General features: G+C 50.0%; 1 protein-coding gene across 5 annotated transcripts in view; it reads left to right on the top strand.

The window, feature by feature from the left end:
• LOC120700489 overlaps window positions 1-12159 on the top strand; it is a 40910-nt gene extending 28751 nt beyond the window's left edge. For 3 of the 5 annotated variants that reach the window (XM_039984749.1, XM_039984748.1, XM_039984747.1), the window contains exons 19-27: window positions 37-469; window positions 576-1040; window positions 1206-1322; window positions 6735-6856; window positions 6936-7692; window positions 8517-8771; window positions 8862-9044; window positions 10091-10429; window positions 10978-11730. In XM_039984749.1, coding sequence (XP_039840683.1) covers window positions 37-469; window positions 576-1040; window positions 1206-1322; window positions 6735-6856; window positions 6936-7692; window positions 8517-8771; window positions 8862-9044; window positions 10091-10429; window positions 10978-11730 — 3424 coding nt within the window. Of the gene's footprint in view, window positions 1-36; window positions 470-575; window positions 1041-1205; window positions 1323-6734; window positions 6857-6935; window positions 7693-8516; window positions 8772-8861; window positions 9045-10090; window positions 10430-10977 lie in introns of all 5 variants that reach the window. The other 2 variants (XM_039984750.1, XM_039984746.1) reach the window with 1 other exon arrangement.
• The last annotated feature ends 4062 nt before the right edge of the window (window positions 12160-16221 follow it).

Here is a 16221-nt window from a genome sequence, read left to right as displayed (position 1 = left end):
AATTTTGTGGCCTTGGAATTTGTTGGTTATCTGAAGGGAGATGGCCTCGATCAAGGTGGATGATATTTCTTCGAAAATTGCAAAGAATGTTGGATCTGCTGTTGAGGCCACAAATAAATTGCCAGGCACTAGTAGGAATGTTGAATTTCGTTACAACAGGAAGAATCCAAAGCGAAGGCGGTTTCTGGAAGCCTCATCGGAGAAGTTCACGATATGTTTCTCGTTGGATAGCTCACATGGGCCAAATTCTGCCGGAACTTCCTATCCTGCAGATATTGATGCTCATGAGGAACGAGGAAAGCCAATCTCTGGAGAAACCATAATGTCAATTGATATTGATGAAAGGCTTGCATCTTTATCAAGCATGGTAGCAGTGCTTTGTGAACAACAACTGTTTCTACCATTGCTTAGAGCTTTTGAAATGTTTCTACCTTCCTGCTCCCTTCTTTCCTTCATCCGTGCTCTCCAGGTTAGAAGTAATAGTTTATTTAGTTTAAAATGGTTTTCAACTAATAGTTTATTTAGTTCAAAATGGTATTCAACTAACTTGAGTGTTTCTGTGTTACCCTCGAAAGGCATTTTCTCAAATGCGTCTGCTCGAGGCTTCTGCACATTTGGCATCATTTTCAGTGAGAATAAAAGATGAAGCTTCTCATACTCAGCTAAACTCCAAAGAAGTGTCAGTTATAGCTGGATGGGTGGCTGCTACAGCTGTAAAAGCTGCTGATGCTGTACTCTCAACTTGTCCATCAATTTATGAGAAGAGATGTTTACTGCAGCTTCTTTCTGCTGTGGATTTTGCTGATAGTAGCACTTCATCATCTTACTTTAGCAAAAGATATTGGAAGATTAACCTGTCCGAACCTTCGTTGTATAAAGACACTGATATCTATGACTGGAATGATTTGATGGATGACGCTTCTCTTTTAACATCATTAGAAAAGGATGGTCAATGGGAGCAAGCTCGCCCTTGGGCAAGACAGCTGGAGTTGAGTGACATAGCCTGGGAGTCTACTCTTGACCATGTCACGGAATCACAGGTAAGTGCCCCCCACCCCCCCACCCCACCCCACCCCACCCCACCCCACCCCACCCCACCCCACCCCCAAACCAATTTTGGATTACATTGGCAACATTCATAGCTACATTTTGACATTCTCAGTATATCCCTATGTTATGCTGACATCCAGCTGCCGGACGTGTAGGCAGAAGCCATGGTTGCTGAATGGAAGGAGTTTCTTTGGGATATCCCTCAAGAACGTGCAGCCTTGTGGGGCCATTGCCAATCTCTCTTCATGAGATATTCTTTCCCTCCTTTAAAGGTATTCTATTCGATAAGTCAAATGCACAGAACAATATACTCCCTCCATTTCGTACTGTAAGGTGTCTTAGATTTGCACACATAGGTCAAGGAGCATTAAAACTCTGTAGGTGCCAGTGAGAGAATATGAGAGTTGCCCTGCTCTTCCAACCAAAAAAATAAACATGAAATGATCCAATGCCATCTAGCTGCTGCATGCTTGGAGAAAACCTTGCTGTGTGCTTTGTTAGATAGACTTAGACACATGTATTGTTGCCAGCTTTTCAATTTCTGTGAAAGCCAACCCATCAGTAAGGGAAGATTGGGAACACTGTCATAGATACATGCTTGCATAATGTAGTACGCCTTGCATAATGAAAAATGGCTCTGTGGCTCACATGCTAAAAGTCTAGAACACCTTGTATTATGAAATGTGTTGTGGACACTTTCTTTGGCAAGAAGTACCAACGCAAGAAGGAAGCCGCAGCATAGGAGTTTGTTTCCTTTTTATTTGGCTGTAATTTAGGAAGTTATTGTTTATTTGTGAGACTATAAATTGTAAGGGCTGCGGCTCATTAGGATTCTTTAGGCAGTAAAGTTAATCCTTGTACTCAGAGCCTCAAGCGAGGGCGAGCTAGGGCTTATCGATCTGCTATATGTGCCTCAATCCTCTAGCCATATCAGCTCTGGTATCAGTCTAGGGATCCTCCTTGGCCTGATCTGCACTCCGCCGCCCACCACAACCCCACCTTCCCCTGCGCGCCGCTAACCCCCATCGCAACCCCGCCATGGCTGCAGACGACGACACCCCCATCACCAAGGCGATTCTCGACGAGGTGGTTGACAAGCTTGTCAAACTCATCGGCGACAATGGCCGGAAGCTGGACACCGACATGGCGGACTTTCGGCAGGAGCTCCGTCTCCTCTCGACGTCCATCAAGAACGTCCAGACTCAGGTTTTGGATCGGCAAGGCCGCTTCGACACCGACGCATCCTCGGCGTCTAGACCCTCGCCGGCACCGACCCACAAGCTATGCTTCCCCAAGTTCGACGGCTCCGACGACCCTATTACATGGCTACACAAATGGGTGCAATTCTTTCATGCCTACGGCACGCCGGACCATCTCAAGGTCTCGACGGCGGCGTTCTACCTCCAGGGTGTTGCAAGCCAATGGTACTACCGCCTCGAGCAAAACCAGGGCGTCCCGTCGTGGTCGCAGTTCGTTGAGGGCATCAATCACCGCTTCAGCCCGCCGCTGCGCAGCAATCCGCTCGGCGAACTCACGCATCTGTGCCGCACCACGACCGTCGACGAATACCAAGATAAGTTCCTGGTCCTCCTGGCGAGCTGTGAAGGAGTCACGGAAGCACATCAGATCGCAATTTTCTTGGCCGGGCTCCAACAACCCTTGAGCACCGACGTGGAACTCGCGAAGCCAACTACACTGGAGGACGCCATGGCCTTGGCGCGTGCGTTCGAATGCCGTCAAGCAGCTTCCACAGAGGTGGCCGCCGCCAGCAGCCGTCTCCCGGCGCGCGCCTCCCAGCGTGCGTCGACGCCGCCCGCCAAGACGCCGCCCCCGCCTGGTGCGCCGGGCTCGACACCAGCATCGTCCGGCGTTCCGTCCAAGCTGGCGACCACTCCGGACGGGCGATTCAAACGCCTATCCCCGGAGGAGATGGCCCAGCGCCGCATCGACGGCCTTTGTTTCAATTGCCCAGAGAAGTTCTCCCGCGACCATCTCAAGCACTGCACCGGCAAGGGCATCTACCTCCTCGAGTTGTCTCCCGACGACGACTCGCCGACCGGCAGTGAGTCCGACGATGACCTGCAGATATCGTTGGCGGCCATCACCGGCATCCGGGCGAACGCGACTCTGCAGCTGGTCGCCCACATCTGCGACGCGCCCGCTACCGCCCTGGTGGACTCCGGCTCGACTCATTCGTTCATCGACGAGTCCCTGGCTCACCGTCTTGGCCTCATACCGGATCCACGGCCCGGCCTCTTCGTTGGCGTGGCCAATGGTGATCGTGTGGCCTCATCGGGCCTATGCAAGGCCGTACGCCTCGTCATCGACAAAGAGTTCACTGTGGACCTCTTTGTCATCCCTCTCGGCGGTTTCGGCATCATGCTCGGCTGCGATTGGCTCCGCTCGCTTGGGCCGATACTCTGGGACTTCACCAACCTCACTATGGTGTTCTGGAGGCATGACCATCGTGTCCTATGGCACGGCGTCCACAACCAGCTCAGCCCGCGCGTCTAGGCCACTACAGCACACGACTTCCTGACCTCATTACTTGATGAGTTTGCTGATCTGTTTGCCGAACCCAAGGGTCTTCCGCCGTCGCGCACGTTCAACCACCGGATTCATCTCCTTCCAGGAACCCCACCGGTGGCGGTGCGTCCTTACCGCTACGCCCAGCTGTTGAAAGATGAGATTGAAGCCCAATGCAAGGCGATGTTGGCGCAAGGCATCATCCGACAGAGCACGTCGGCCTTCTCCTCGCCGGTCCTGTTGGTGCGCAAAAGCGATGGCTCTTGGCGATTCTGTGTGGACTACCGCGCCTTGAACAGCAAGACGGTGCGCGACAAGTTCCCCATACCCATTGTCGAAGAATTGTTGGACGAGCTCAAGGGTGCAGTCTTCTTCACCAAGCTCGACTTGCGCATCGGGTATCACCAAGTTCGTATGCATCCTGATGACATCGCCAAGACCGCATTCAGAACTCATCACGGGCACTTTGAGTTCCTTGTGATGCCATTCGGCCTCACGAACGCTCCGTCGACCTTCCAGGCGTTGATGAACGCAGTGCTGCAGCCATTCCTTCGGTGGTGCGTCCTTGTTTTCTTCGACGATATTCTCATTTTCAGCAGGACCTGGTCGGAGCATCTGCAACACGTCTGTGCTGTCTTCCTTGCCTTATGGAGCACGGTCTTGTCCTCAAGTGCTCCTTCGGGGAGCAACGGATCCACTATTTGGGACACGTCATCGCTGATGGTGTGGTGGCGATGGACACTGACATGGTCAGTGCGGTACAAGCTTGGCCTCGTCCACGTTCGGTCAAGGCGCTGCGAGGCTTCCTCGGGCTTACGGGCTACTACCGCCGCTTCATCAACAATTACGGCGTCATTGCGGCGCCCCTTACAGCCCTCCTCAAGCGGGAGGCGTTCCTGTGGTCATCGGCAGCGACGGAGGCCTTCGACGCGCTCAAACAGGCGCTCACGACAGCGCCGGTTCTCCAACTGCCGGATTTCGACAAGCCCTTCATCGTCGACTGCGATGCTTCCGGCACGGGGTTTGGTGCTGTGCTTCATCAAGGCGACGCCCCGATCGCTTTCTTCAGCCGCTCGGTCGCCCCTCAGCATGCCAAGCTGGCGGCCTACGAGCGCGAACTCATCGGTCTCGTGCAGGCCGTGCGTCATTGGAGGCCGTATCTCTAGACGAGGGAGTTTATCATCCCGACGGATCATTGCAGCCTCAAGCATCTCTTGGACCAGCGTCTGGCCACCATTCCACAGCATACATGGGTAAGCAAGCTATTTGGCTACAGCTTTCAGGTTGAGTACAAGCCGGGCAAACTGAATGCCGCGGCTGATGCCCTGTCGCGCCGTGATGAGCATGGGTCGCTCGCAGCAACCTGTGCGATCTCCAGCCCGGAGTTTGAGCTGTTTGAGGCATTCAAGCAAGAGTCGTTCTCTCTCCCTGAAGTGGTTTCTAAACGGCAAGAGATCCAAGCGGGTAATGCGGGCACAGAGTGGTCTGTGGTGGATGATTTTGTCCTGCACCAAGGCAAAATTTTTGTTCCTGACTCCTCCATGTTCTGGCCGCAACTATTAAAACATGCACATGGCGCTGGGCACAAGGGCGTCCAGAAAACGTTGGTTCGCTTACGCTCCTCGTTCTATAATCCAAGGGCTTCAAAACTTGGACGGGAGTTCATCAAAGTTTGCTTGGTTTGTCAGCGGAACAAAACAGAACATTTGCACCCAGGAGGTTTGCTTCAGCCACTCGATGTTCCGTCAATGGTGTGGAGTGACATCGCCATGGATTTCGTGGAGGGGTTTCCTAAAGTTGGAGGTAAATCAGTGGTGCTGACGGTCGTCGACCGTTTCTCTAAGATGGCTCATTTTGTACCACTTGGTCATCCATAAACGGCTCTTACTGTCGCCCAAGCTTTCTTTGATAACATAGTCAGGCTTCATGGATTTCCGTCATCCATCGTCAGTGACAGAGATCCGGTTTTCACCAGTGCTCTTTGGACGGAGCTCTTCAAGTTGGCTGGTGTCAAGTTGCGCCTTAGTTCTGCATTTCGGCCGCAGACCGACGGCCAATCCGAAGTGGCAAACCGTGTCCTTGGCATGTACCTGCGTTGCCTCGCCGGTGATCATCCGCGTAGCTGGCTTCGTTGGCTTCCCTGGGCAGAGTATTGCTTCAACACATCATATCAGTCAGCGCTGCGCACGACGCCGTTTTAGGTGGTGTATGGCCGTGAGCCTCCGGCCTTGGCTTCGTATCAGCCGGGTCTGGCACGAGTGGTGGCGGTAGACAAATAGTTGCAGCACTGTGATGCATTCCTTTCAGATATCAGGGAACGTCTACTTCAAGCACAAGATTATATGAAAACTTCTCATGACAAGTTGCATCGTGAAGTGGCTTTTGAGGTGGATGATTGGGTATGGTTACGGCTGCATCAGCGTTCCGCAGTGGGCATTACAGATGGTTCCAAAGGGAAGCTAGCGCCACGGTTCTATGGCCCTTTTCAGGTGTTGGAAAGGATTGGGTCAGTGGCGTATCGCCTGCGCCTTCCTCCTAAGGCGCGTATTCATGATGTCTTCCATGTGGTGTTCTTGAAGAAGTACCATGGTGATCCGCCGGCGTCCATTGCTGTCCTTCCTCCCATTGCTAATGGCCGGATCTTGCCAGTACCGGCTAAGATTCTTCGTGCAACTCCAGCTCGTAACTCTTGGGATTTGTTGGTTCAATGGGAGGGGCGCAGTCCAGCTGAAGCAACTTGGGAACCACTGACATAATTCAAGGAGAAGTATCCTTCATTCAAGCTCGAGGACGAGCTTTTTGGGTGGGGGGGGGGGGGGGGGGGGGGGGAGTGTTGTGGACACTTTCTTTGGCAAGAAGTACCAACGCAAGAAGAAGGAAGCCGCAGCATAGGAGTTTGTTTCCTTTTTATTTGGCTGTAATTTAGGAAGTTATTGTTTATTTGTGAGAGACTATAAATTGTAAGGGCTGCGGCTCATTAGGATTCTTTAGGCAGTAAAGTTAATCCTTGTGCTCAGAGCCTCAAGCGAGGGCGAGCTAGGGCTTATCGATCTGTTATCTGTGCCTCAATCCTCCAGCCGTATCAAAATGAAGGGAGTATATTTTCCCCTTAGCCTTTTAAACTAACAATTTTTATGCTCGTTCAACCATATGTTCAGGCTGGATTATTTTTCCTTAAGCATGCTGAAGCAGTAGGTAAAGAGATACCAGCACGAGAGCTTCATGAAATACTACTGCTATCTCTACAATGGCTAAGTGGAACTATGACCAAGTCCTCTCCGTAAGCTTCATCTTCCTTGCATGTTCACATTGTACTCAATCTTTTCATCCCCTTACTGATTAGTATTTGACTTTTGCAGGGTCTATCCTCTTCATCTTCTACGGGAAATTGAGACTAGGGTTTGGCTCCTGGCCGTTGAGTCAGAGAGCCAGTCCAAGGCTGATGGTGAATTTGCCACGTGTGCTGTTGCTCACAACATAGCTGTTGGAAACTGTACCAGTATTATAGAACAGACTGCTGATGTCATCACAAAAATAGACAGTAACATGAGTTCGCCACACATGAAAGCTACAGAAAGGAATGGCATAAGGGACAATTTATCGTGCCAACCTGTGCAACTCTTTGAGTCTAACAGTGAAGCATCTTCAGCAACAACAAATAGCACAAGAGCTAAGCGAAGGGTGAAGACAAATTTACCACTTAGACGAGGGGTCAATGATAATTTTGAAAGTAGAACTAATGATCTTGATAACAATTCTAGTAATTTTCATAGCTCAAAGATTGGTGAACAAGCTAGAAATTTACTTTCTGAAGAAGAATTTGCAAAGATGGAAGCATCTTTATCTGGTTGGGAACAAAATGTTAGGCCTGTGGATGTGGAGAAGGCTGTGCTCTCGTTACTGGAATTTGGGCAAATAACTGCTGCTAAGCAACTCCAACAAAAGTTGTCTCCATCATATATTCCAGAAGAACTTGTCCTTGTTGATGTTGCTTTAAGAATTGCCACTAACAGCTGTGATGGAGAGATCAGTTTGTCATGCTTTGGCACAGAGGCTCTTTCAATACTTAAGTCACTGGGAGTAGCAAGTAGCAGCGATATGGTTGACCCATTACAGGTCTGATTATTTTGTTCCGTTCGTTTTATGACATGTTTCTGTTTGAAATTAGTTTTCTGTGATCTCCACTCTTGAGGGTTCCAGGGTGGTGCATCTTATTTATTTTTTGTTCACTTGTTCTATAATTATCCAGATAGAACCTACACTTTTCTAACATTGTACTACTGCAATCATATCCTTACGAAGCGAGAACACAGATTAAACGGTACATGTGTATAAAGAAATAAATTCTCTAATTTATGTGGCTTACATCTTACAATGCTTTATTTACAATGGCGATTGTATAATTATATCCAACATTTGCATCACCTTTCCTGTTCATTATTGGCTAAGGAGTCATGGGTGTAGAAACTAGCGTTCTGTACATTTTGTGAAGTGCCTGTTCATCTTTGATCTCTATTTGTATATTCTGTTACAACAAAGCTTCTTAGTGCATCAAAGTATTTCTGGTTATATCATGAAAATATACTCGGCTGTGAAGTTTTGGGTAGTTATTGCATTTTTCCTGGTTTTTATCAATCTAATATCGAGCAAAGCAACTTCATTACTTTTGTTAACTTGTTAGGATAATAATTCTTGAAATCTCTTATCAGCCTTGGGATACGTAAACCATAATAATGCCGCAGTTATTGTTAGGTCTGCGGTTTGGTTATTGAATATTGATTACATATTTGTTCATTATTACTAGTATAGGTAGTGATTCAATTTGAACCATTGATGCGAATGGATACTGATTTTGTCCATGCTCGTCATTATTCATGTATGTTACAAATTTGTTACAAGTGTTACTGTGATCCAGAAATCAGAATGCTGTTTTATCTCAGGTTATGGAGAAACTAGCTGTGAAATGTGGCGAGGGCCGTGGACGGGCTCTTATTAGGAGAATAATAGCAGTCATTCGAACTGCTAAATTATTGGGACTCCCATTTTCCGAATCATTTGAGAAACAGCCAATTGAACTTCTACAGTTGCTTTCCCTGAAGGCTCAGGATTCTTTTGATGAAGCTAAATTTTTGGTGGAGACTCACATCATGCCTGCATCTAGCGTTGCAAGAATTCTCGCTGATTCGTTTCTAAAGGTTTGTTCATTGCTCAGCTTTTAATAGCATGCTTTTCTTGGGTAGTTATTGCAGTCCTACGTTACATTATATACTTTCAATCCTTGATAGGGGCTTTTAGCTGCACATCGTGGAGGTTATCTGGATTCCCAAAAGGAAGAAGGTCCTGCACCTCTTTTGTGGAGATCAAGTGACTTCTTAAAGTGGGCAAAACTATGTCCATCAGAACCAGAAATTGGCCATGCTTTAATGCGTTTGGTAATGACTGGACATGAAGTACCACATGCTTGTGAGGTTGTCTTCTGATTCTTGTTTTGCTTTTGAATATTCTTTTCTATTTGCAAGTATTCATATTTTCCTTAATTGCACTGGATTTTAACAGCTGGAGCTGGCTAAGAGGCACCAGAAAATATATTTGTTTGATCATTTGATTTGACTGTAAACTGATAGCACCTTTTGACTCGAGTAGGGGAACCTTGCGCCACAATTAGAAGCAGAATTTAAGCATATGCTTTACTACAGAAAGAGTGCTTTATTATGTTTGGTGGTTCTGTAAAAGATGGTTTTATTAGGATCAGACAAGGTAATTTGCTAATGGATGCGTCTAGGTTAAGGATTTGTTTGGCACTGCAGTGGCTTTTTAGAAGCATCTTTCTAGAATTTAGTGAGAAACTTCCTATTGGTATTGATAAAGGCTATGCAGCACAGAACAGCAACTACAAACTATGGGTAGTCTAAGATGGGGGAAACCAAATATTTTGTATTTTTTTACTGGATCATACCTAACAAGCACCAATATAATATTCAACCTGGATGGATGGAGTTCAGCTGAAGCCCTAAAGTGGTTGTATTTTCTATTTTCAATCCCACATGGATCTGTATGTCCCTAAAATAAGCAGAAACTGCTCGTTCTAGTTGTAAAACATTACATACTGACAAGTACCCATCGTTCTTGCATCTCTATTTACTTTGCTACGCACCATATAAATGCGGTAGGAAAGTGGAATATTGCTAATACAGCAAGGATTACTACAAATTGCCAGTACTGGCTAGTTCCCTGCTGGTTGCGAATTTAAGTTGCTGGCCTCAGGACTCATTGTAACTTATGTATCACTGCCCGCATTCTTTCTCTGATTGAACTGACTTACAAGTGAAAGTTGCTGAAGTTGGTTATGGAATACCCAGATGTATGTTTTTTCAGAGGAGTGATTTGCATGCTCATCAAACCTGCAGTGTTATTGTTCACGTAGTTTTACAGAAACTTCAACAGAGAATATCAAGCTTTGATTTATGTTGTTCTTTTGCCGCCTCTAAGTTGTTATCTTAAAATGTCATTGCAGGTTGAACTCCTAATATTGTCTCACCACTTCTACATGTCATCTTCTTGCCTTGATGGAGTGGATGTTCTCGTCACATTTGCAGCAAATAGAGTGGACTCATATGTTCTAGAGGGGGATTTTTCTTGTTTAGCTCGCTTGATCACTGGAGTGAGCAATTTCCATTCCTTGAGCTTCATTCTTTCCATCCTTGTAGAGAATGGCCAGTTGGAGTTGCTACTTCAAAAGTATTCTGCCACTGACACAGCTACTGGGACGCTTGCATCGGTTCGAGGATTTAGGATGGCTGTTATTACATCCCTGAAACAGTTTAATCCGAATGACGACGACGCTCTCTCAATGGTATCTCCCATCCCTCACCTCTGTTACTACTTACTACCCAAAAATCTTTGAACACTACATATCTATTTACTATCCAACAACCCAAAGTAGGCCCAAGAGCAGGTTTAGCACGTCACCAAACGAAATTGACCAGGGGACCATCACTATAAACACTAAGCGAGTAAAGAGGAGCACTTTTGCATTTCTTGCCTGGTGCCTACTAAATGGTCCTCTGTCACAATTATGGGTGTTGAAAATAATCAAACATTTAGTAAAGTTAAAGAAAAATTATTTCAGGGCCTAATGCTGCTCTGGAGCAATTATTCTGCTGATTGAGCACATGCCATGCAAGTTTTGCATTCATACTGATAGAAGATGTACTAATCAAAATATTAGCCTGTTTTGGCTACAAAGGAATCTTGCATAAAGAATAAGAAAAAGTGATAACTAGAGATTTTTGTTTACTTCATACCTTTTTTATTTATTGACAATTTTACTGCTTGGTTATTACCACTATGAATGTTAACCTTCTGTCTCCTTGTGCTCTACAACATCTGTGTCCGATTCAGGTATATAGGCACTTTGACATGAAGCATGAGGCTGCTTCTCTCCTTGAGTTGTGTGCCGAGCAATACATGAACAGCTGGTTATCGCGATTCGACAAGGAGCGGCGAAATGATGAACTCCTTGAGGCTATGCGTCACCTTGTAGAGACAGCTGAGGTTCTTTCAACGATTGATGCCGGCCAAAGAACACATCGTGCTTGTGCCCGTGCTTCTCTTCTGTCACTTCAGATTCGGATACCTGATCTTATGTGGATTGGTCTTTCGGAAACAAATGCCCGGCGGATTTTTGTGGAACAATCTAGATTTCAGGAAGCCCTTATTGTTGCTGAAGCGTACAATATAAATCAGCCTATGGAATGGGCTCCAGTCTTTTGGAATCAAATGCTGAAACCGGATCTAATTGAGCAATTCGTGGCTGAGTTTGTATCAGTGCTGCCCCTGCAGCCACCAATGTTTGTGGAGCTTGCAAGGTTTTACAGGGCAGAGGTTGCTGCTAGGGGGGAGCAGTCACACTTCTCTGTATGGCTTTCACCTGGAGGCTTGCCTGCAGAGTGGGTGAAACATCTTGGCAGATCATTCAGGAGCCTGCTGCGTAGAACGAGGGACATGAGGCTGAGGCTGCAGTTAGCAACCCTGGCGACAGGCTTTCTTGACGTCCTTGATATATGCAATAGAGTTTTAGACAAAGTCCCAGAGAATGCTGGCCCGCTGATCCTAAGGAAGGGCCATGGGGGTGCATACCTTCCTCTCATGTAAATCCCTTTTCTATTGATGCATTTGGTTCAAAACTTTTTGGCAGTTAGGTGGTCTGGAAAGGTGGGTTAATCTTGCAGGTGTGAGCATAAAGTACATAGGATGGTGAAAAGATTATGTATCAGCTTTTTCCCCCCTGAGTTTTGGCAATCAGGCTTCACTGTAGTCTTCGACGTGGTTTTTCATTGATTATGCCATGGAAGACCTTTCGGATTGTCTATACAGCATTTCGAGCAGAAAAGTTGGAAACAGCCGACAGAAGTGGGGTTTTTGCAGCTTCATCCGGCAGATGTTTTCCCATGGATGGTAATAAGGGTGCCCATGATATATTGATGTTTGTACCATACCCAAACAATCAAATTATGTGGAGTTGGTTTGGCCCAAATCATTTTCTTGTACATTTGATGTCAGATGCACTCGGTATTTTCATTACTTTTTGTGGTTTTCTATGTTCTGCCAGCATGTTCGGGGAAGCTCAAACACTGATCACATCTTTGCCGTATGCTTCACCTGCTAGATCGGAGCACGAGGGTAATTGATAGAATCTTAGCAGATTATTAGTAATCCGGGTCAGCACAAAATTGAGTCACGAATGAACGCTAACTCATTTCTACGCAATTCCTAGTTGTTTCCCCCTTATTCCGGTGACCAAGTCACCAGCACCCATCCGCAGATGGTTGCTGCGCGCGCTGTAGCGGAGGGCCAACATCGACCGGCGAGCTCTCCATGGCATCTTCCAAGTCCCAACCGAATGGCGTTTATTCCACACGATATACAACAGCAGGAACGAGAGAGCAACATCAGTATACGACGTCAATGTGCACAGCGCAAGTGTCGCTTTCAAACGGAATGTGGCATGACGCGGTGCCCAGGTGTCGGTGTCCCGACCCGGGGGCCTGGATCCCAACTAGTAAATGCTGCGTGTTTCCTCGTCCCAGATGATGGTGCAAGAGGCAATCACAATAACGCACAGTTTATCCTGGTTCCGGCCGTGGGGCCGTACGTCCAGCAAAGGGGGTGTGCGAGGGCACTGTATTATCTTGCACCCGGGGTGCTTGCAGTAGGGGATACAAGCGGGGCGAGAGTGGGAGGAAAGCTCCCAAGTCTCTGCTAGAAGTGGAGTTAGTTGAGATGAGTACTCAATCGTGCTGAAAGTTCTGAAAGGGGAAGTTCAGGGAGCCTGCTTCCACCCTTCGATTGGAGAGATCCGTCCGCCCTTACAAAAGGAAGCCCACCCTCTCCTTTTATAGTTGTAAGGAGGGGCGGTGTACATGAGTGTAGGGGCGTGGAAGTCGTCGTTCTCCCTTGAATCGCGGGTACAGTGGTTGAACACTGTAGGAAGTGTACTGTGGGAAGGCGGCGCACGTCGCTGTCATCCTGGATTTTCGTCCTTGGTCCCGTGGAGATGGCGGCGGCCGTCTTGCAGCGTCCCGGTGGCAGTAATGGCGTGGGACGGTCCCGGACCCCCTGGTCGGGGTGCGAGCGTGCACATTAGAAGGTCCGGGAACGCGTGGAAGTCCCGGATCCCACGAGAGGGAGGTCCGGGGTCCCGCCCGCGCATGCAGAGTGCTCCTCTTGGAAGGGCACGTGACATCGCCAGACCCCTTCCTCGGTGGGAGATGGTCTGGATGGGGTGTGTCGGCAGAACAGTAACGGGGGCGGCGCCAACTTGCCTTGTGCCGCATTGAATGCCCACAGTACTGCTACAGCGACTGGGGTGGCAGAGCGGTGACCGGGGTCGGTGGACGGGACGCCGGTCACATCCACTGCGGGAGTGGCAGTCTGACGCTGCCTGCCCTTTGAGCCGTGGTGGAGTGGCTGGCTTTTAATGCCTTCGTACGGCGGTCGGTTGGGCGGCGGGGCCGTTTGTCCCTTGTGCCGAGAGAGGGCCTCGAGCGAGGCGGAGATTGGCCACCCGCTCGAGGGCAGGTCCGCTGTCCTCGAGCGAGGCGGAGATTGGCCACCCGCTCGAGGGCAGGTCCGCTGTCCTCGAGCGAGGCGGAGATTGGCCACCCGCTCGAGGGCAGGTCCGCTGTCCTCGAGCGAGGCGGAGATGTGTTTACGCGGTCGAGGGTCCCGGGGGGAGCCCTCGAGCGAGGCGGAGATGAGTGACCCGCTCGAGGGTAGATCCGCTACCCTCGAGCGAGGCGGAGATTGTTCGGTGGGCCTGAGAGGGGTGCGAATGGGCCACATGCTGGGCTTCTTTAAGTCCTTCCCTTTCTTCCGGATTTGGAAGGAGACCGGGGGCCTTCGTGGGCCCAGTTGCTTTAACATGTGTTTGTGTTTTTGAAAGTGGTTTTTTGTACCCCAATTAGGGTGTCCCTAATTGTGGCACCCGATAGTAGCCCCCGAGGCTTTGGTCGAGTCATGGGATTCGTCCAAAGGGTAATTCGGCAGTTTCTCCCTTGACGTGTCTAGTCAAAGTCGTGCACCCACTGGGCGTGCCTGAGCGCGGGCCCGGCAGGTGTGACAACACGTCGGTCGGGATAGTACACCCGTGGGGGGTGTACTTCGAGGCGCGCGCCTCTTTGTTTGTTTGTTTGAAGGACAAGACGTGTCTGCGCGCTGATGGGGGCCAGGGCGACGATGGCGCCTGCTGCTCGGCAGCTGGTGCTTTTGTTGTGCTGTCCCGCGCTTCAGGGCAGAGGCCCTGGCTTCCCTGGCTGCTTTGTGGCGCGCCGTTCGAGGGCGGTCGGCCTGAGCCGATGCTGCGCCGCTCAGCGTCCAGGGGCTCAGCTCCGCTTTATTTCGTCCGGTCGCGTCTCGGCGTGGTGACCGAGGGTATCTTTTGCTCGTGGAGTGCCGTGTCGTCACGGGCGACACAAGCCTCTGCTTTCCGACAAGCTTGGGGCTTGGTGCCCGGCACAGCTATAAATAGAGGTCGTGGGGTTTCCCCTTCTTCTCCAGCCTCCTAACTCTTTCTTCCAGTATTGCCTAAAATTTGTAATGTTTCCTTTGCCTTTTCGTGACCGACCCCCAGATGGGGTGGCCTGGTTTTTTTAGACCTTTGGTGCTAGAAGAATGCTTGCGAGCGGCAGGGGAAGACCGGAGTGGGCGTGCGCTCCATCCCCCAGGCTCAGTGGGATCAGCAGAAGAGCATTGGGCCCGTGGGGTCATGCTTCTGCGATGTCCCCTAGCCTGAAGGGGGATGGAGGCGCCTGCCCGTGGCGCTGGTGCCAGGTCTGGCAGTCGTCTTTCGCATCGTCCCCCAGGCGACAAGGTTGCTCTCGGGGAGATGGTGCGGAGGGTGCTGTCCGCCAGCTCGACACCCCGCGTGGTCTTTGGTGGAGAAGACGCTAGAAGAAGGCTTGCGAGGAAAGCATCCCGTTGGACCCGCGTGGTCTGGGGGCTGGTCCTCGCATCCCTAGCAGCCTCGCTGTTGCGTCAGCTAGGGGCTCGGTGCCTTTCTTCATCGTGCGTTTTTCCCCAAGACAGGGAAAATTGCCACGTAGGTGGCAACGTGTTTGTATCTTTCGATGGCTCCGCGCCGGTGACCCTTTGTAACCTTTATCGGCATTGAGCAATAAAGTTCCCTTTCTTCTCTGCGGGGTGGATCCCCGAGGGTATAGGGGTGTACATAGAGTCTCGACCCTCGAATATGTGTGAAGTCATCTTCGCGGGGGCGCGTCAGCGCACCCGCGGGTGTAGCCCCCGAGGCCTTGGAGGAGAGATTGTGATCATCCAAGGGCTAGAAACGTTGTCCCGCTGGTAGCTTTACTGGGATGGCCGTCCAGCGTCTTTTTCAGCCGGCATCGGCATTTTTTTTCAGCCGGCATCGGCATTCTTAGTGCTGGTACAGCGACCCGGCGTTCAGCTTAGCCGTTCAAGGGAACGTACGCTAATAGCAGCGGGTTCGGCTTACACGTGGATCTTTGTAAGTGACGGTTGTCGATTTATTCGAAGGTGTGGTTTTGTACCAGGGTGTGCGAGGAGCCCCCGAGCCCAGGCCCGTGTGAAGGCGTTCGGGGGAACCCTTGACTTCGATTACGACCCTCGTCGCCCTTTCGCAGGGAGGAGGGGTGAAGCGCACCATGCTACCCATGCCCGGGCCGCGAGCTATGGCTGCTTCAGTGAGCTATTAGCGGGTTGTTCAAGCGGACGTCCGTGCCCCGTTCGATAGGGGTCGGCTCGTGGTCCGTAGACACATCTCATAAAGCGCTCGCGAGGGTTCGCTAGGCGGGGCTCGAACCCATTTGGTAGGGTTCGAGGGCTCGATGCTCTCCCTCGATGGGATCCCCCTTCTAGGCACCCTCGACTGGCCTTGAACACTGTGTAGGATGTCTCGAACTCCGCGTTCGAGGGTAGCTTGTACGGCACACCCCAGCAGTCCCTGACTCTGGTGATCTGGGGCGCCTGTCGAACCCCCTGAAGGGCCAGGCTTCGACCCCCTGATCAGTAAGGCCTCGAAATGCGATTCCTTCGAGGGTAAAGAGACCCCATGGAGGAATATTCTGTCGTGATCTGAAAACGTCGCAGAGTCCTGAGCCACGCGTG

Source organism: Panicum virgatum, chromosome 3K (genome assembly GCF_016808335.1).
Source record: "Panicum virgatum strain AP13 chromosome 3K, P.virgatum_v5, whole genome shotgun sequence".
In the NCBI taxonomy this organism is placed as follows: Eukaryota; Viridiplantae; Streptophyta; class Magnoliopsida; order Poales; family Poaceae; genus Panicum; species Panicum virgatum.
Note: the sequence above shows the minus strand (reverse complement) of the source record. Positions and strands in the feature narration are given on the sequence as shown.